This window comes from Kryptolebias marmoratus, linkage group LG2, assembly GCF_001649575.2.
Source record: "Kryptolebias marmoratus isolate JLee-2015 linkage group LG2, ASM164957v2, whole genome shotgun sequence".
Lineage (NCBI taxonomy): Eukaryota > Metazoa > Chordata > Actinopteri > Cyprinodontiformes > Rivulidae > Kryptolebias > Kryptolebias marmoratus.
The window spans coordinates 16,710,696-16,731,348 of record NC_051431.1 but is presented as its reverse complement, the minus strand read 5'-3'; the positions used below and the strand labels follow the sequence as shown (position 1 = coordinate 16,731,348).

Sequence of the window (20,653 nt, the reverse complement as noted above, 5' to 3'; positions counted from 1 at the left end):
TTTTTTTTTTTTTTTGTAAAGGTTTTGCACCTAAAGTTTAAAAGGGTTTAAAGGTTTCTTGTTTTCATGTTTGGTGCTCGTTATAAAGTCCGCCTTTTCTTGACGCTTTTTGTAAATATCTTTATCGACGCAGTCAGCAGTTTGTTTAAGAAACACTTACAGAAACTCACCCCCCCCCCTTTGGACTCGCACCTGTCGTTGACTCGGCTCCGCCGGCGTGCACGCTCACATGCGCGCCCTGAGGGCAGAGGATCCCACTCCGTTTCCAGCAGAGTCGCTTTTAAACAAGCTAGGCCTTGTTGAACTGAACGTGCCCTTGGGGTATCTCTGCAACCACAGGAGGCATGTGTGTGTGTGTGTTTTACATGGAGTAATAATAGATGTAAGCATGCATGTTGGTGCACTCACTCACACCTCCTTATGATTAACTAAAATATTCATTTATTCCCGTCTGCTTTTGGTTTCCGATATCCTTCATTCAGCTGGCAAGAATTTATAGCTGCTTCTTTTTAGTTTGATTGGGTCTTTATTCATGTTGTTGTCATTTTTGGATGGAATTCCTCGGACCGTCTGAAACACGCACGCAAAAGCCGTATTAATGTCTTGTTTACGTTTATGATTGATGGCGCACCCAAAGTTCTGTCCTGCCGTATCATCCCTACGTCTGTGACTACGCTTAAACAAATCACTCCGTCTAACTCGATCAGAAACGTTTTTTTGAATTAAAAAGGTAAGAAATTTCACAAAGCAGGGACATTTGTTTTAGGGCAATCCGATTAATGACAGATTTGGTCGGCGCTCGCCTGACGAGGCTTCTGCTGGCTTGGCGCCGCCATCGCAACCAATAAGAGTCGTGACATCACGCGGTCCCGGTCGCACTCCTTGCTGGCTGCGCAAATGCACGCAGATCGGGAGATTTTTGGTATGTTTGATTATTTCTGACAATGCATACATAATTTCTGATATTTTTTTTTTACATCTTTTTGTTCGTCTTCTTTCCGCCTCGTCACAAAAAGTTTTTAAGTGCCCCATCTTTGGTATGCCTTATGTTGATTCTTATTTATGTCTTTCCTGTTTCTGCACTGCGTGCATTTCCAAACCTGTGTCGGTCCTGTTACCTTCTTATTTCCCCTGTGTTTCTGTGCACCCACGTCACTCTGCTCGCCGCGGGTTTTGCTCTCTTGGCCTGAGCCGGACCTCGGCTCACATCTCCATCCATCACAGTCTCCAGGCCGACCCTCAGGCTTCACCGCGCCTCCCGCAGTCCCCCCCACCACCACACACACACACACACACACACACACACACACACACCACCCTGCCTGCAGAAGCTCCCTCGCTTGTCTCCGAGCGCCACATCAGCCCTCCGGCCAGGGGCACTGACTAATGGGCAGCTCTGTGGGTGGTAGCAGGCCAGAAGAGAGACACACATGCTCGCAGATGCACATAAAACAGATACAAGGACACACACACACGCACACACACGAATAAGTAGCAGCAGGAGCTCTCTCCCACCAGCTGCAGTGAAAAAGAGGGAGGAGGAAATGGGAAAGAGGAGGAACTCCTAATAGGCATAACTAAAGCACTCCTAATGAAGGGATCATGTGTGTGTGTGTGTGTGTCTTCAGCTGGAGTGTGTGTCTGTTTGTGTCTGTTTTGTGTGACTTTCGTTGGTGTTGATCATGTTATAAAGTGCTATGGCCCAGAGGGTTGGCCTGATATTAAAGCCCTAAATGATGCTATTTATTATGTCCAGTCTGTGTGTGTGTGTGTGTGTGTGTGTTGTGGGGTACTTTATTGCTTTCCTCCCTCATGTTTTGGTTGGTTGGGGGGGAGTTAGTGGTGTATTGTTGTCAGGATCGATAGCTCTGTGAGCAGGTCATGAAATTTAGGGGTTTATCGATAATCGTAGCAGTGATTATTAGTGGCTGCAGTCGGGGCTCTGAGCAATACAAGCTGCCATTACCTCCACTGATTATTTACCATTTGGGATAAAGAGAAACTTATGATGGGCCTCTGAATTTTAGTGGCACAAACTTGTCATCAGCGATAGATTTCAGGTCACGGGTTTACACCATTTGTCTACATTTATTCATAAATGTTTAATTTCTAAGTTCAGGGTATGAGTTGAGAGAATCTTCTATTAATGTTGTGAACGAGCTCCTAAGTTTTATTTATACTTAAGGGATTGAAAACCTGTTTTTTTTTTAACAAATCGGCTCAAATATGCAACATATTTTGCTTCCTTCAAAGAGCTACAGCAGAAAACTGAAAAGTTAAAAGTTGCTGAGTTGACAAAGATGTTGACTAAAAAATCACTGTGGGACTAATAAGTCAGCTGTATGAACTTCTTGACGATCTAATTGTTTTAATTGTCGCCTACAACCTGAATTGTGTTGCCCGCATCTCCAACAAGAGCATTAAAGCTGTGCTTTGACATGTAAACATCTGAGGGAAATGAATGTGTAGGCCTAAATACTAAGCTGACAATAAATAATGAGCCAAAGCTTCCTAACTTTATTTAAAACGTGACTCAGTGAGTTATTACCTTAAGGCAGTGGTGGGCATTCCTGGTCCTCGAGGGCTGCTGTCTTGCATGTTTTCCTTGTTTCCCTGCTCCAACACACCTGATTCAGTGCTTAAATCACTTCTTCATGTTCTGCAGAAGCCTGTTAATCACCCATTGATTTAAATCAGGTGTGTTGGAGCAGAGAAACAAGTAAAACATGCTGAACGGCGGCCCTCGAGGACCAGTAATGCCCACCCCTGCCTTAAGGGGATTTCCAAAGAGCTCACAGTTGAAAGATTGGCACACCTTTGGTGGTCAGCTGGACGATGATGGGTCTTTTAGGTCCGGTGTCGGGTCTTAATCAAAACACAGACATTATCTAGCTTTCAGGTAATGTTCACTTACTGTAGATCTGTTTTTAGGTTTGATTCTTCTTTAAAAAGAGTTTTATGGTTTGCTAACCAGTCATAACTAGCTGTTAGTCACTATACTACAGGTTGGTGCAGAAGACGGTAACCCCCGTTTGACCCCTCGGTTGGGTGGAGGTGCACCAACCAGCGGGCATGTAGAACTAGCATAATGGTCCGGGGTGTTTGTCCACGGGTGAAGGGGGTCGGAGTGTTTGTTATCAGCACGCGTCGCAGATATGAAACCGCCTACGGGGCCACTGCAGGGTTCCTCGGCTTCACGGAAGTGGGCCTCAGTGACCCTTGAACCGGAGTGAAAATTACCCTCGCTCTCGATTGACGTTTCAACCCTCCTGCCGAGCTAATGTGTTTTGGGTTGTTTTTAAGCGACGACATTAACGACAAAGCCAAAAATGGCGTCCGTTTCGCTCTGTCGTTGAGCCGAATTCCACATCAAGCTGTAAACTTGTACGTTTCCTTGCATTCAGGTGCCAACCCCCTGCAGACCAACGGCTTGGGACACGCGCCGCGGACCTACGCTAAGGAGGGAGAAGTGAGCGCGGCGCTGCAGGAGTGGGAGGGCAAGGTACGACACGTACTGATTGAATCTAGCCTTTCATACTGTATACGCTCCGCAGAATGTTTAAGCAGTTAAAATACGATTACTCTCCATTCTTACAGATGTCCTTTGGCCTGGTCTGAATGACACAGCACTGTTCACTCAACAGGCATCTGGCTCATTTATTTGCCATCATGCACACAGCAGACTCTCCTCAGGAGGTCTGTGTCCGAGTCGCCACTGACTGACAGGTGCTATTCAGGGTTAAACTTCTGAAAGCTGCTCGAGGTTAACTGGGGTTAAAAGCGGGAGCTGAGCAACAGAGGCGGCTGATTGATTAGTGCGCACGGTTAGGTTTGGAGATACTTGGACGTTGGTACGGTTTGATCAATTCCAGCTGCTTATACAATCAAGTCAGCCTTAATTGATGTGGGTTTAAAAGATTAAACTCAGCTTTTATTTGAGGGACGGATTAAAAGTTGTGCATTTTTCTACAACTCCAAAAATATGGGCTTCGTCCTTTGTTTTCTCAGACTCTGCAGCCATCTTCAGATCTTTTCTTAGCAACAACTGAATGATCTTTTTGCTGCGTCTGAAATCAGGTGGTCGATTTGGAGGCGACAGGATCCTCCTCTTTGTCGCCTTCAGAAACTCCCGAGGTGTTCTTGCAGCTCGTTTTAGGTTTGTCCAGTTTGCGCGTGTCCTATCAAACCGCATCTGATCACAGTGCTGTGCAAAAGTCTTGTGTTATCCCTCTTTTTGTCACATTTTGCTTTGAGGAGCCAGACTTTCTTGTCTTTTTTATTTTAGAAAATGGGTCTCCAATCTTTTAGAAGGTGACTTAATGTTTATTCTTTTGACTTTGGCGGCTTTTTCACAAACTTTCAGTTCAATGCCTGAGCTGAATGCATGTTGTTAAAGCTTTTCAACTCTTGACATATGATTGATTCCAGTATAAAAAGGCCTGTAATCTCAGGGGGATAAACCACTGCTGTGTCGACAAATAACAGACAACTTAAAGAACCAGTTTAAAATGAGACCTTTAAGCAGACAGGACACAGGTTGCTTTCATTCTTTTTACTTCAGTCTATGAAAAATACTACAGGTATAATATATCTGTGTATATCACAACTAATCCTGCTGTTTTTGTCTCCTGTTACATCAGGGGTGTCCAATCCCGGTCCTGGAGGGCGACTGTCCTGCATGTTTTAGATGTTTCTCTGCTTTGACACACCTGATTTGAATGACTGAATGACTAACAGGCTTCTGTAGAACTTGAGGACCTGCTGAGGAGCAGAGAAACAACTAACACATGCAGGATAGTGGCCCTCCAGGACCAGGATTGGACACCACTGTGTTACATGATTAAAAAGCTATTGCTGTGTTTTCCACTTGTAATGATGAACAGGTTTGAGGAAGTTTTGTATTGGTAGATGTAGCTTTGTCTTCCTGACAAACAACTGCACATCACCCTGCAGAGAAAGAGTAGTTTAAGGTAGTGACTGTCTGTGCCGAGTTACTGAGGGGGTCTCACAGTCACAGAGGGAACAGAGGCTTCTCAAACCCACCTGGATTTTGTCATTGGCGTCCCCCAACGCGTCTCAAGAGTGCCAGAGCTCCCCTCTGACAGAAAACATCCGAGGCCAGGTCTAAAAACCAAGCTGATAATAAATAATAATGATAGGAAAAACTACTTCAAATCTGTCTATCTTCACTTTAAAAGTGTACTCCAGCGGATGAAATCCTAAATGTAGGAAAAGCTGATGACAAATAGGTCCGAGGTGGACGACAAAATGTGCATGGCCGAAAAGGCAGTCTTGCCAGCCGTGCACACAAAAGTAGCTTGTGATTTTTTAAATTTTTTTTAAAAACTGGCCCTTCAAAGCCCTGCCACACGGCTCTCTGGTCATTTGCTTGCAAACACGCTGAATTCAGTGAGGCTGCGACAGGGAACTCATAGTTTTGAGTCTCCGACTAGTCTTCGGCGGTTTCAGCCCGGTGAGATGCCACCTTAAGAGCTCTTAAACGTTGGAAAGCTCTTAAGGTTTTCAGTAACGGCTTCAAATGTCCCACGTTGAATTAACTGCAGCCTTTCAGCTGCTTGATGCAGAATGAAGATTATGGAGTAAATAAATGATGGCTGAAACAAAACTGAGCAGCTGTCAGTGAAACAACTTTATGAGTTAGTTTTTTAATTATATTCAAACCCTTTAAAAAGAGGCTTTTACATGTAAAAAAAAAGCTGTGAGCCTGTAACCCTTCCTCTAAGCAAGCATAATGATTTATTAAAAAAAGAAAATCCTTTAGATCTGTGAAAGGAATGGACATTTTTTTCCGAAGGTTTTCTCGACGCCGCCACACACGCGGCCGGTTTCTATCAGGTACGGACAGTTAAGCGACTTCACTGTTACAAGATATGGCACTTTCCATCCTTGCCCTTTACAGGATAACTGTTTTTATTTTCCTATCAGTGACCTCTGTTCTGCAGCAACTGCTCTCTGGAGATGGGGAAAGTGATAGGCGTTATTAGATTGTGCGGCTGTTTATAAAACCAGTCAGAAAACATGTCGCCAAGCGCAAACCTGTGGCATTTTGATGCATTTATCTCAGCTCTTCGCACCACGCCGGAGACCTGAAGCAAAGGAAAACAGGTCGAATTAACGTTCTGATGGATAATTATTAGTGAGTGGAACCAGTAAGAGGAATAATGGGAAACATCAGATTTCTTTCAAAATGCACACTAGTGTGAAGACGTAACTAAAAAGTTTAAGATCATTTTTGTGTTGTAATAAGATACTCATATATGTGTGTGTGTGTGTGTGTATATATATATATATGTATATATATATATATATATATAATATTTAAATTTAGCAGAATCTTCCTGAGCAGCTCACCTTAGGCTTCCACTGGCGTCCAGCAGTGGAAGGGCGCTCTGCCTTTTTGTAAATAAAACCCGAGTTATCCGTAGTCATCTACCGGCCTGACAGCAGGCAGCAGCTAAGCAAGATGGAGGGAGAGAATAAACAGGCCGCCTCCACTGCAGGGGGAAACCGGGAGTCTACGGAGACAAAAAAAGGGGAAGGATAAATGAGCCACGGGGTGGCCGAGGAGAAAGAAAGGAGCTAGGAAAGCAAATGAGGAGCTTTGAGGAGACGAGCGGAAGCAGAGGCATTAGAGAGACAGAGTAAGACTAATGTGATGTGGACAGGAAGGAGATGGACGGAGAGTTAAAGAACAGGCGTTTTCATTTGTTGTTGTTTTTTTCTACGACTGAAACCAAATCCTGAAGTTAGTAATAAACAACGAAGCTTTGCTAACGTGAATTTTTGTTTTAGCTGCTATTTTTGGCATCAATTTTGTTCACAACCACAGGTTTCATTAGGTCAGCCTTACTGAATGTTTCAAGTCTGTTTTTAATCACAGATCGATTTATTTCCATTAAAATGTGAAGCAGTGACTTTATTTAGCAAAAAAACACTGTTTTCTTTATAGAAAATAAGAGAAAATATCAATCCAGTGTTATTTGAATGAATGTTTAAGACAAAGGTGAAGGTAAAGATGTAAAAATAAATGGAGGAGAAGAGAAGAGAATCACTACAAACTTGTTCTCCCATGAGACCTTTCAGCCTAATGTGCTTTGATTTTCCTTTTTTCCCTTTGATACTGTCACAAACGATTCCTCCTCTTTCCGGATCTCATTGACTGTCTTGTCTGTGTTTTATGTGCTGATCTTATTTATTTGTTTGTTTGTTTTCTATCTTTGTTCAGTTCAAGGAGCTGCAGGCTCGACGGGAGGCAGAGGAGAGGAGGAGGTTCCCCCTGGAGAGGAGGCTGAAGGAGCACATCATCGGACAGGAAGGAGCCATCAACACGGTGGCTTCAGGTGCACAGGAAATCATATGCAAATATTATTGGTAGCATCTGCAAACTGTGCACGTTTGGGGGGGGGGAGCAAAAAGAAAAAGAGTGCATGATTTGATGTTTTTACATCACGGCCCTGTTCTCCTTTTTCCCCTTTCCTTTCTTCTGGTTTTTGTTGTGCACTCGTCTCTGCTCCCCTCCTTTCCCCGCAGCAGTGGGCGGGTTCAGACAGACAGGCGGAGGCCGTAATTGGTTAATTGTGATGAATGAGCTGTCTGTCAGGCGTACACAGGTGTTGTCTGTGCGCGAGTGTGTGTGTATGTGAGACAGCTGAGGAGGCCAGGCTCGGAGCCGCCAGTTAACGCAATTACGAAGAGAGGAAACATACTACAGACCCCACACCCCTCCTCCTCCTCTTCTTCTTCTTCTCCCTCCATCCTTCTTCTTTGCTTTCCCTTCCCCATTCACCTGCACCCCCATCCCGCCAAAGTCTCCTTCGCTCCTCACTTCACGGAGAGGCGAAGTGCTGGCGTGGAATACATGTGATGGAAGATAACTTTAAAATAAAAAAATGTAAAAAGAAAAACGTCCAACCTGATGGCAGACAGCTGAGGAGCAAGAGCTGAGGACCCGACAGAAAGACGGAGTAACTCCAGCGTATAGAATAGAGCAGGGCGGATGAGTTAAAGCACAATAACCCAGAAGACAGTAAAGAGCTGATATTACAGCAGGCATCCATGGAGGCCATGTGCTGTATTGATCTGCAGATGAGAGAGTGAGACTTAATGTTCAGAAATGGCTCCGCAGCTAACGGAGAGGCCATTCGTTATTTTTACGTGTTTTTTTTTTTTTCTTTCCTTTTTCTCTGCATTTTTCTGTTTAGATTTGTGAAAATAATAAAGCTCTTTCCAAAACAGGAAGCAGATATTACAGTCTGGTGGTGTGTTAGGGAGGACAGACGCTGCAGAGGCAATAACCGACAGGAGAATCAGCCTCATTCAGCACCTCTGTAAATAACTTTAGAGCACAAGCAAAATACATTTACACACGGTGGTTTAAAAGTCGCACTGCTGGGAAGGGAAGGAGGGGGGGCAGGGGGGGTGATCGTGGGACTTGTAGTCTTTGACAAGGCAATGAATCGACGTTCTTGCATTTGCAAATCTTCCTCAAAGCCACGCAGCGCTTCACTGCGAGCTAAAACAAAAAGCTTATCGATCCCCGGGACAAACTGCGGCGACTGTATTTACACACTCGCAGCTGCCATTTTTCAAGACTCCACATTATCATCGTGTGAACATTTGTACCCATCTCAGCTGCCCCCCTTCTGTTTTTTTTTTTTTTTTGTTAGTTTTCGTCGAATGAAACCCAAATCAATGAAACTCTGGGACAAGTCTGCGAGGGGAAGCGGAGATCTGGAGATGAGGAAATTGTTCAGGGAAGAGATTTGGGATGCTTTCCGGATCGAGGAGCCAACAAATGAGAAAGGGATGTAGAGATAAACGAAATGAAAGTGTTACACCGGGGTGTGGGTGAAGAACCGCAAACGGTAGCTGTGTACTTCCTGTTAGCTCTAATTACTGATCAATCTGACAGTAGTCTCTGTTAACACTCCGTTTAAATATATAAAAAGTAATAAAGTAATCGGAATCCTATACAGTTCAGCTTAATCCAGATCCATCCTGTAAAGGAGATAATGTTAGGCAAATTTTTTTAAGTATTTTGCATGTATGGCCTGAAACACCAGCGTCAGGGTAAATACCTGTGTGGTTGAGCAGTTTCATGTGTGCCTTCAGGTAAATTCAAGACATGAAAAAGATTTAGTGGGGGGGGGGGATGAACACGGTTAATGACAAAAAGGCGGACGATTGATATTTGCTGATGCCAGCAACACCTCGTGTCCTTTGCCCCAAAAAGGTTTTTACAGTTTGCCTCCAATCGTATTCAAAACAAATCAATAAAAAACCAAGTTTCCAGTTTAACAAGCTCTGGCTTGGAGGAGGAAACCTAAAGAGCACAGCAAATCGTGGCAAATAATTGGCATTTTCTTGATAAATTACTAAATGATTTCTCGTTTAGTTGTTGACAAAGGGTTTTATACTGAATATTGATCAATCAAGTTATTGTTTTCGCGATTGCTCCTTTAAATCTGCAGCTCGAGTGCAAAAAGTAATTTTGCGGACGGCCCCGCTGAATTGATTGTCTTTGTAAAGTTTCTCAGACCAGACATCAAGAAAAGAAATTAAAAACATAATATTTAGTGTGTTGTCATGTCTTGAAAATGTCTGTTTCCCCCATAACTCCTCATGACAAACAGCTGGCCTGCAGCAAGACACACACACACACACACACACACACACACACAGGAAGGAGGTTAGATTGATCCAGGTTTAGCTCTCAGGGCTAAGAGTTATTGAAGAGAATCATCCCGCTGTAATCATGTTAGAGCCATCCAGACCTGCAGAATACACACTGCCCTGTGTGTGTGTGTGTGTGTGTGAGAGAGAGAGCGAGAGAGAGAGAGGGAGCCTTCATTTGTTTTGTGTCCCTTTCCTTCCCTTCTTGTTGTCGGGCTCCTCTCAGAAATGTCAGTGTGCCCTTCTGTCAAAGTCGGTCCCAATCAGCTAAAAGACGCCCGAACACACTGAAGGTTACGCTGTCATTCACGCAGACGGAGCTTCGGAGCCCCTCTTGTCACTGTTCATCTTCATGTCCATCTCTGACACACTCGTTTGTTTCTCTGCCTCCTTATCTCCATCGCTCCTCCATCCCCCCCCACACACACCCTTATCTCCTCCCACATCTTCACTCCTCTTTCCTCTCCTTATCTGTGTTCCTCCCTCTGCTTCCCTGCCTCTCCTCCTCTGCTGCCGAACATCTGCTCTTTGGTTATCAGCTATTAGTACCTAGTTTAGCACTTGTGTCATGTGTCACGGATGTCATGTCTGTTGCTTGAGATCTTGGCTCCAATACGCAGCGATATGTTGTTTTGATTTGTAAGTTTCTCGTTTTTCAACTCAGCCAATGTATTGTCTTTATTCGACGTATGAAGCATTGTTCTTCAAACTGCAACCTTGACTTGACTACGCTGCAAGAAAACTTTCCACGGCAGTACGTTCGCCGGGAGTTTAGCTTCTGCGCCACTCGCAGACGGCTCCCTCCTCCTCCCGTTCAGAAAATCCTCCAGCGGTGTTTCTGTATCAGGAGAGGAGAATAACGATGCCAGGCGAGAAAGTTAACCCGGTGGAAGTTAGACACACGGCTTATTTCTGAAGAAAAACAATCCTGCTGGTTTTAGGTTGGATTATGAAAGAAGAACGGCCGTGAGCTTTTTTTTTTTATCTCAGAGAGGAGAACAAGGGTCTGTTGTCCATGATTCACATCTGCATCAGGCTATAAGGCCTAATGTGGATGTGTATTGGGATCTAGCTCCAAATATCCCAGTATTCACTCTAGATCATATCACCAGCTCTACTTAGCTTCATCTTTCTGCTGCCACTTGTTTGACACCGACGGCTGAATCAAACAAAGCTGACAAAATTTGCAACCTGCTAAAGCTCCGGGGTTCAAATGTGTGGGGAGAAAAAACCTGCTGCCGTACGTGTCTTCAGCAGTCCTGCAGGAAAGTTTTAAATGGCAGATGAAAACGCAGCGAGTTGTGGTTCCTTCCGATCGGATAAAGTTGACCACGTCAGCCACGCAGAACCTTATAATGAGAACTCCTCGAAGTCTGCTACGCTGAGACATCCAGCGGTTTACGCTCAGTTAATGAAAGAATTTATGTTCAACTGATTTGCATAAATGAGACTGTGTTCCTATCCTTATCTCTCCCCCCCCCCCCCCACGTTAGAGCCCTCCAACCTGAAAAGGCCAATGAGCCGCATTGCATAAATACTGCAATTGCTGGATGATCTAAAATGTAAGCCCTATTTTTGGACCGTAGCAAGTTTACAGTCTCACACAGATGGTAGCATGCAGATGAACCCCAGCAGGACAGAAGATACAAATCAGGACATTTTCCCCTGAAGCCATCGGGACTAATCATGGATCCACTGGTGCCACTGAGCTGCCCGATGAAACCCTGACCTGCGGCTCTGGTTCTTGCCCCAACCTCCCCCCCCCATAGGTTCAGATTCGGATAGGTTTGTCTTGCGTCTTCGATGAGTGTCTGAAACCACGGTCAAATACTCTCTTTGGTCCCCTCGGATTCACATCATCATCTTGTCTTTGTGTGTGTGTGTGTGTTTGGTTGCTGGGGTGATGGCAGGGTGGGCACTCCTCTTTAAGCAAGAGTGTGTGCGAGGCTGCGATCTATGCTAAACTGATTTCACCATGGCCGCGCCAGAGAGGCTAACACAATTACTGCTGGCTAATGGCCCCACTGACTAAAGCGGGGGGGGGAGAGGCGAGGCATTGTGGGGAGCGTTCTGGAGGTCTCTCATCTTGCTCTCCTGCTGCCTTTTCTCCTCGTCCTCCTCTTTTTCTTCCCAGCAAATGTCTCTGACCCTTTCCTCATCCCTGCTCGTTCCCTCTTTTTTTATTTATTTATTTATTTTTCATCATGGTTTCAGAGATCAGGTCAACTCAGGAAAACTCGGTGGAAGAGCAGAGTCGACAAATGCAATGCAATGATTTAACGGGGCTCTCTCTTTTTCTTCTCGCTGTCCCCTCTCTGCAGCCATCAGGAGGAAGGAGAATGGCTGGTACGATGAAGAGCACCCCCTCGTGTTCCTCTTCCTCGGCTCGTCGGGAATCGGTAACTCCCATCCTCGCACCTCGCCTTAATTACGGTTTGATCTCATGAAGCAAATAGAAAGGGAGGGGGCCTCCTCGGCTTCTTTTGAACAGCAGCCAAAATAAACAGAACACTTGTTCTTTTTCTGAAGTTGTTGATGCATGAGGGGGGGACTGTACCCTCCTCTTGACAAATTAATCAATTCAGATTACAGGGCAGCTGAATACATGGCTGCAAAAGCAAAGTGTAAACAATAAACACAAATTAGACTAATCTAAAATCAATAAATGTATTTCTCCAAGGAGTCATTTTGTACTTTGTGGCCTGAAGAGAAACTCAGAAGAGATTTCACTTACTCTTCTTTTTTGACTGGTTTGTTTACTATAATAAAAGAAAACCAAACTTTTTTAACGAGTTAGCCTACATTAACGTTTACCACAAGTCTGCCTCACAACTCCAAATTGTGCATTTTTGAGCTCCACTTGTGGGGAAAGGGGAGTAAAAATAAATAAAAACGTCTGTGCCTTCATCTTGGGCTCTTTGCTTCTCTGGTTACAAAACTCACTCGTCGACAGTTTTTGAGTTTTCTAATGCGAGGAAACAGATGAGCTAGACAAAACCAAACTTTTTGCGTTTAATGCTTTGAAAGAAATCGAGAATAACTCTGTTACCAAGGAGGAGAGCAGTTTTTAACCCACTAATTCAGATGAAGTCCTGCGTCTGCTTGGATTGTAAGCATCAGAATGATTCAAAATGCCTGTAGACACACTTTGGTGGATCCCTGTTGGCTTTTCTTTTGCCTGTTTAGAAAACAAAAATCTCCATTTCGGCACTTTTTTTTTTTTATTGATCGATATTGACACCATAAAGCTCCGTCCATTTGCACCTTTTGTTTCCTGCCACCCACCGAGCTCTGTGTGCGCGAGCTCCAGCTGTCAGGAAAGCAGCTGATCGCACGTTCAGACGCCGGAAACCATTTGGGTTTTTGAGTGGGGAGAGAGAGAGAAAATAAAAATCACCAAGAGCCGGCGGTGTCAATTAATGGGGATGTCCTGAGACAGGCTGGACCTCACCGCTGCAGCGTGGGTCTCATTGAGGACGATTTAGGACAAGAAACGACCGAATGAAATGTGATAGTCGGGGTGTTTTTACACAACAGTATTAACGATAAATGGGGATGGTAAGTGTCGCCATGAAAGACTGGTGATCATGCAATTGTCTGTCTGTCTGACAGATTTTAATGAAACTTTTAGAAAGTCAGTCAGCTGTGTAGCTGTTGAGCTCAGATCTGGTGCTGAAAGTAACATACTCCAAGCGCCAGCCGAGGTCTTTGTTTAAAACAGCACGTATACCTTCAAGGAGCGTTCGAAGCTAGAGAAAGCCTAGATGTCTTCAACCAGCTGTGGACGTGTGAAGGCAACAGCGAGCAGCAAAGGGGAGAGAGGAAAACAAAAAAAAAGAGGAATATTAAGGGCCAGATAGATAGCTAACAAAAGAGAGAGATGGTGAGATGACAGGGCAGAGAGATAGATGAGGGAGAGGCAGTGTTCATATCCTCCGTTCCCTTCAGTGACAAACAGTGGCCATCAGACATCAATATTAAACACGGCAACAAGACACACACACACACACACACACACACACACACACACACAGCCCTCATATTTATACCAAGCAGAAGACATCAATATCATATAAGAGCATTTAGATGCGGAATATTTTACTGACAAACATGATGTGTGCTTCTGGGGAGCTAGAAGTGATTGAAAGCTTCGGGGAAGGAGGCGCTGGGATTTAGGCCAGCACTTAGCAGAGCAGGGAGATTTTTTTTTTTTGTCTGAAACGAGTACACTTGTTTTCCCCAAGTCTTGAATTTTCTGCATGCTGATGTGTTCCATAAAAAAAAAAAAAAGGCCGGGATTGTTTTTAGACACAAAGTAATTACACGGCTTCGGGGGCTCGGTCCCGATGCGTGACGAATCGCTAAAACGATGTCTCTGTTTTTTACGGCCGGCGTCGCAGGGAAGACCGAGTTGGCCAAACAAGTGGCTCGGTACATGCACAAAGACGTTAAAAAGGTGAGTGGCACAGGAAGTGCACGTGCAGGATTTCTTTGTCTGTTTTCCACCGCACGCAGCACAACGCAGCAGCCTGATTTACTGTTTCTGTCAACCGTTGTGTGTTTGCAGGGCTTCATCCGTATGGACATGTCTGAGTTCCAGGAAAAACACGAGGTGAAGACTTGTTTTTGTTTCTTTCTTGAATCAAATTCATAATGTGCTACCGGTAGCACCCAGTATTTAAGTATAAGGGGTTAATTTGCTGCGCATGCTGCTGCACAGAAGTTACTTCTGATAAGAGCAGCTGTGAGCGTTGCGTTCGCCTGCTGTGTATGTATGGCTCCGGATGAATTCACTTTATGAACTCATAAATGATGCGTAAATTAAAATGAATGTTGCGTTTTTGTTGCTGTTTTCTTCCCGTGAAGGTTTGGTGATGAATACATTTAATCAGTGATTACGATTTGGATTATCCTCCCGTGCTAAAGATTCATGCCTAATTATTTCAGCTCGGTGTATGTATTCTGCGTTAACATCTGTGGATTTCTGGAGTCACTAGAAATAAAAATTAAAATTAAAATTAAAACTTGGCCAGTTTGTGTCGTGTCAGATCTAATCTAAAAGGCCGCAGTGGAAGGACTGCGAGAAGTTTGCCTTCGTAGGAGAAGGAGACATTATTTTTTAAAATAGGATGATTTCGAGCACTTTAAGATAAGAGTGATTGCTCAGATCTTTTGAAGTGGGGTTATGTTGTGGACGATTAATATCTTGTTGTTTGAACAGCCTCGGTTTGTAGCAAACCATCCCGTTAGATGTGACACCTCAGCACAGCACGAAGTGGGGTGAAAGTTTAAGGAGCGTAAAGCCAACTTGGGCGTAAACCCTGGGAAGCACATCTGTCTGCTGCGTTACATCCCGACGGGATCGTTTTTACCAACTCTTTCCTCTCGTCCTCGTCTCTCAGGTGGCAAAGTTCATCGGCTCCCCTCCAGGATACGTGGGACACGAGGAAGGGGGTCAGCTCACCAAGCTGTTGAGGGCGTGTCCCAATGCCGTCGTCCTGTTCGATGAAGTGGACAAGGCTCACCCTGATGTTCTGACCATCATGCTGCAGCTGTTTGATGAGGTGTGATGAGGCGTGTTACTGCCTGATGGAACAGAGGAGAACGCAGGTTCACTAAGCTGCCGTTTCCCCCGCAGGGACGCCTTACGGACGGCAAGGGGAAAACCATCGAATGTAAAGATGCGATTTTTATCATGACGTCCAACGTGGCAAGCGAAGACATCGCCCAGCACGCCTTGCAGCTCCGGCAGGAAGCTGAGGAGATCAGTCGCAGGAAGCTGGCCGACAACCTCGGTGAGAGCAACGCGCCGACCTCGTCACGACGCCGATCTGCTCGGATACCAGAAGAGAAAGCTGCTTTATTACCGTTTCGGTTTTTTTGTCCCTTCCAGAGGACGTACAGAAAAGCGACGACGTGAAAATCTCCCGACAGTTCAAAGAGACGGTGATTCAACCCATCCTGAAGGTACGGCAGCCACACAGACGCCACGGGCATGTTTTGGCACCGAGAAGCTGCAGGTGTCATCGTTCACTCTGTGATTAATCCGCAGGCTCATTTCCGGAGGGACGAGTTTCTCGGTCGGATCAATGAAATCGTGTACTTCCTGCCGTTTTGTCACTCCGAGCTGCTACAGCTGGTCAGCAAAGAGCTCAACTTCTGGGCCAAAAAGGTTTGGCAGCACATTATGGATCAGAATCTCTTCCATTCTAGTTATTAGTGAAATTTAAACCCCCAAAATCCTCTGCTCCAAGTTATTTATAAGGGCTGTTTTTGTCTCATATGAGGTTTTTATGGTGTTGTAGTTTATGACCCTGTTTTATCCTCTCCTCTGAGATGACGTCTCTCATTACTGTTTCACACACTTTTCACAATAAAAACCAGTAGATCTTAGTTTCCAAACGAGAAAAACCTCAGCTACTCTGGTGTATTTGTTTATCTGGGAGGACCAGATTTGTCTCTGTTTGGGTGTTCCCCCCCCCCCTAGTGAGACTGGACGACTTCATCCTGCAGCCGCTGAGCTGTGCAGAAAACACACACACACACACACAGATCAATACCGTGTGTTACTCACTATAACATGATTACACTGTTTAACATGTGGAGCCTTCATCAATATTTAATTATTAATATTACAGCTGGTGTCCTGACAGCGTGGCCCCTGCAGGGGACCAACAGGGACCTGATTCATGACTCGTTTCAGGGTGTTGTTGTGTTGTCCACTCCTTTATTGTTTGTTTTTTTTAAGTGTCTCACAATAACTCGTCGTCTGTATCCGGCAGCAGCTCAAACATCAGAAATCTCATTATCACTTAATCCCCACAAGCCATTTGTTTGTAACTCACTTATATTATGGGAATTAAATGTTTAGTGCAGCCATTATTACCTAACTATAAATCTAGCATCTTATTTATTGAATGAAGTGTTAACATCAGTGGGTAAATGAGCGGCTCTGATCACTGATATTGACCGGTGTTTGATTAAAACGCATTAAGGGCCTGTTGATTAGCGCTGGCAGACATGCCGCCTGACAGTATCTCCCCTCCGCCACTGCATTTGTCTCTTTTACTCCATCGCTGCCTTAACTGATCTGGGCTTTTTTTTTTTTTCTGACGCCTCGTGTCCTTTAACGCCCCCCCCCCCCGACCTGCATCTCTGTCTCGTCAGGCGAAGCAGCGCCACAACATCACTCTTCAGTGGGATCGGCCCGTCCTGGACCTGCTGGCGGGCGGCTACAACCTGCACTACGGCGCTCGTTCCATCAAACACGAGGTAACCCCTGTTCTGTTTGGTTCGCTTGCTCTCATGCGTCGGCTACGGACTTGTTTTCATTGGTCGGAGCGGAGTTTCCTCCCCGCAGCATGTTTGATGTAGAACTTACATTTCAGTTTTTGCTCTCAGGGACAAAACTTTAAACTGCAACGGGAAGAAAAGAAAGCTTTTACCTGTAATACAGACTGTAGGACACCATAGGATTTTAGAAAAAATTGCTCGATTTTCAACAGTGAATTTCAGTTCTGCACACCTGGACACATGGTTAGTTTCCAGCTGCTGATTTTCAGTTCAGTAAAATAGAGCCACTGCACTTTGTTTTTAGTTTTTGGGCCTCCATGTAGTTCACTTTTGTCAATAATTGTGTTTTTACAATTTCATTTGTTTCTTAATCAATCTGAAAAAGTTCTTCTAGGCAGTAGATTTAGTGAATAGTGTTTCTTAGAGTTAAAGGTTATGATCTAAAGAAGAAAAATGCCCACGCTCTGTAAAGTTTCTTTTCAAAACCAAGCATGGAGGCAATATGAATCATAGGCTTACAGCTAAAACAGTGTTTCTAAAAGCTAAAACTTCCAAATGCAGAAGATTTACAGTTCTAAAGCGATCAAGGTTGTAAAATCAGTGTTCTGTTTTAAAAACGGTTAGGATTTCTTCATCATCACTAACCTCATCACTGATACCTCAGGTTGAGCGGCGGGTCGTCAACCAGTTAGCCGCAGCCTACGAGCAGGAGCTGCTGCCCAAAGGCTGCACGCTGCGCCTGTCCGTCCACTCGGAGGGCCAGGAGGAGCACGGCGCGCCCAGCCTGCGCCTCGAGGTTCTGGGAGAGGACAGCTCGTCGAGAACGCTGGACATCCGCCCACCGCTCAATCCCGAACACTAACGCCCAGCGAAACCTCGTCCTCCGAGTGAGAGGAGGACGGCTGCTTCCTGACGGATGTTCAATAAAGAAAAAAAGTACTTCTGTGAATCACAACATCGCTGCCTCTCATTCAGTCAACACAGCGTGCAGAACTAATTTACAAATTTAAGCTTTTTCATCAATAAAATGTGTGCGCCACAAAGTTAAATAGGTTTCATTCCAATCTGTGCTGAGTTTTATCTGATATCGACAGTAATAAACACAGAGCGGCTTCAGCTTCTTCACCAGGAATCATCTCCTCAGTGAAGACAGTATTATTCTGCTGCTTTGTGCTGTCAGTGTAGATGTTACACCGTTTACTTGTGTTTTACTTCACAATGTAGAAAAAAGCCAACTTATTGAATATTTATTAAATATATATTGTATATTGAAGCTAGTAAGCTCACTGTGGGAGTGTAAGTAGCTGTTTCAGAGCCTGTTAAACTCAGCAGGGGGCACTCGTTTTCATTTTTGTGAATTTTAACCACGAATGTGTCCATTTTTTTTCATGTTTCTGCGTCTTGACACATATCACTCCTGTATGGACTCACGCCAGCAGAACGACTCCGATAAGCAGAAGAACTCGTTTCATTTTACTTGAGAATGCACTAATAATAAAGAGCAAACTCCTAACTGAATCTATTAAAGTCAATAAGCTTTCTTTTAAAGTGTTTCTCATTTCTTAGAACATCCGTTAAAAAGATATTGTAGAGGAGCGCGTGCAGCTGTTTATACAGTATGTCAATAGAAATCAAGAATCCTGAAGAAAAGCCGCGTTGGCTGCGCCGCATCATAAATGTTTGAGCAGCACGTCGACAAGGCGCCGAACGTAATCGAGCAGCATCTTTCATTCTCGTGTCCCCAGCCTCCCACGTGTAAATAAAAGCATCACAACAAAAAGGAAATTCCTCTTTTTGTGGTTGTTGTTGTTCTGTTTGAGTTGCATTGATGCTCCTGATGGATGTGTGTGTGTGTGTGTGGGTGTGACACTAGCTCCTGGGTGGGAATTCTGCAACAACAATAACGCTTGTCCACCTTGTGAAATGACACGACACAGGAATTTCTTTGGAATTCTGCGCGGCGAGGGGGGAATTCAGCCCTCGTCAAAAGCTGCAGAGATGCCAAAAAAGCATTTCACACACACACACAAAACATCCTGCAGGAATGTGTCGTCAGTAGGGGAGTAATTAGCATGTAAGGAAAAGACAATCACTCTTACTGCGTCTGGACTGCCCCCCCACCAATAACACGTCTGTTTCAGTGACATCTACACTGAGTTACAGCTGAGTTTTACTCCCAAATCATTTACATTTGTTGTTTTTTTATGTTAATGTGGAAACCTGATATGAAATAAGCTGTTACACTTTCCTTTTTACGCTTAACTCAAAAAATATCAAAAATTCTAAAATCAAAATGTTCAAAACCTTTCAGATAGCTGCAACACTTTTGCTTTATTCATGGTTCTAATGCTAAAGCATTGACGCACCCTTATCGCTGTTCTGTAAAAAAAAAGCCCTTTATTTTGTATTTTCAAAACAAGCAGCTTAATTGGGCATAATGTGATTTTGGTAGCAGTGGGTTGTACAGTACAATATAGACAAAATTCACTAAAAAAAGCAAAACAAAAGCAGTGACAATGGGATTTTAGTGAAACGTAACAAAATACAGCTCTTTAAAAACAGCTCCTCTTTAAAGCTCCCAGGAGAAACAGCATTTTAAAGTTTAAACAGGTCAAAAAAAAGTGGGACTTTAACACGTCTGAACTGGCCCTTTTGGCGATTTTTCTGACTAATACTCAACTAACCATTACTGTTGCGGACTAATATCTAAGAGGAAATCTCTTTTTAGCTACGTATACAAATCTTGGATCAGGACGTGGCCATTTTTGTCTTCTTTCGCTCAGTGGCTTTCTCACTGCTGTAGGATTTATGGTTTTCTCCTGAATGCCCTCAGACTGCACGCCCAGTCTTTGACGAATTCCAGTTGTGTTTTAGCTCAAAGTATGTGCTTCAAAACTGGAGGTGAAGGCTCTTTTTAACTCGTCATATCTCCTTCATAAAACACTGCAGAAACATAAAAAGTCTTCTGCCGCTCACGGTTCCAGAATTTGTCAGGTCGGACTTAGCGTTTGTGCACAGCGACTGTCTGCTTGAGGCTTATTTTTCAGTCTGTTTCTGCCTGCCTGTCATTGACTCCAGGGAGCAGGAGACAAGTGTGTGGTTACCGTGGTGACCAGATTGAGGCACTGACAAGTGGCTGTAACATTTCCTTTAATCTTGGTTCTCTTTATGCCTCTTATACGGCTGATGTTGGGACTTTGGACGTTTCCTAGTATTTAAAATATTCTGAAAACTCCGAACACCACACGTCGGTTTCACCTCGACTCATTGTATCAGCAGACGTTACCAGAACGTGGCTTCGTGTTTCACTGAACTCACAACATCTAAAGATTTGTCATCACTATGGCCTCCAAATCTCTGGTTTGTCAGGACTTTTTTTCTTTACAGCCAACGCTCACCGGTTGTCGTCTTTCAGTGTCCTGTTCCTGTAGAACCATGAAAACGAATCCCTTTTTTTGTGTGTGGTGGAATAAACTGGTTTGTGCTGCAAACGAAACCAGGAAAAAAAAAAAACACCTGAAATGTCATCTGCATGAAGCCGAGAGGAGCAACAGGCCAGCAGATGTTTCTCACCGGGACTCCTGAAGTGGCTGCATATGGACAGTAGATCAGGTTTTGCTCCGATACCTCGAGGCTCTTCCCATCTCTTATAACCCCCTGAATGCAT

At 44.4% G+C, this 20,653-nt stretch overlaps 1 protein-coding gene across 1 annotated transcript in view; it reads left to right on the top strand.

The window, feature by feature from the left end:
• clpb (caseinolytic mitochondrial matrix peptidase chaperone subunit B) overlaps positions 1–18,758 on the top strand; it is a 32,799-nt gene extending 14,041 nt beyond the window's left edge. Inside the window, exons 6-16 of the mRNA XM_017423933.3 lie at positions 3,405–3,502; positions 7,247–7,361; positions 12,015–12,092; positions 14,094–14,149; positions 14,261–14,305; positions 15,096–15,257; positions 15,332–15,488; positions 15,587–15,660; positions 15,746–15,865; positions 16,861–16,965; positions 17,651–18,758. Coding sequence (XP_017279422.1) covers positions 3,405–3,502; positions 7,247–7,361; positions 12,015–12,092; positions 14,094–14,149; positions 14,261–14,305; positions 15,096–15,257; positions 15,332–15,488; positions 15,587–15,660; positions 15,746–15,865; positions 16,861–16,965; positions 17,651–17,848 — 1,208 coding nt within the window. The 3' untranslated portion in view covers positions 17,849–18,758. The remainder of the gene's footprint in view (positions 1–3,404; positions 3,503–7,246; positions 7,362–12,014; positions 12,093–14,093; positions 14,150–14,260; positions 14,306–15,095; positions 15,258–15,331; positions 15,489–15,586; positions 15,661–15,745; positions 15,866–16,860; positions 16,966–17,650) is intronic.
• The last annotated feature ends 1,895 nt before the right edge of the window (positions 18,759–20,653 follow it).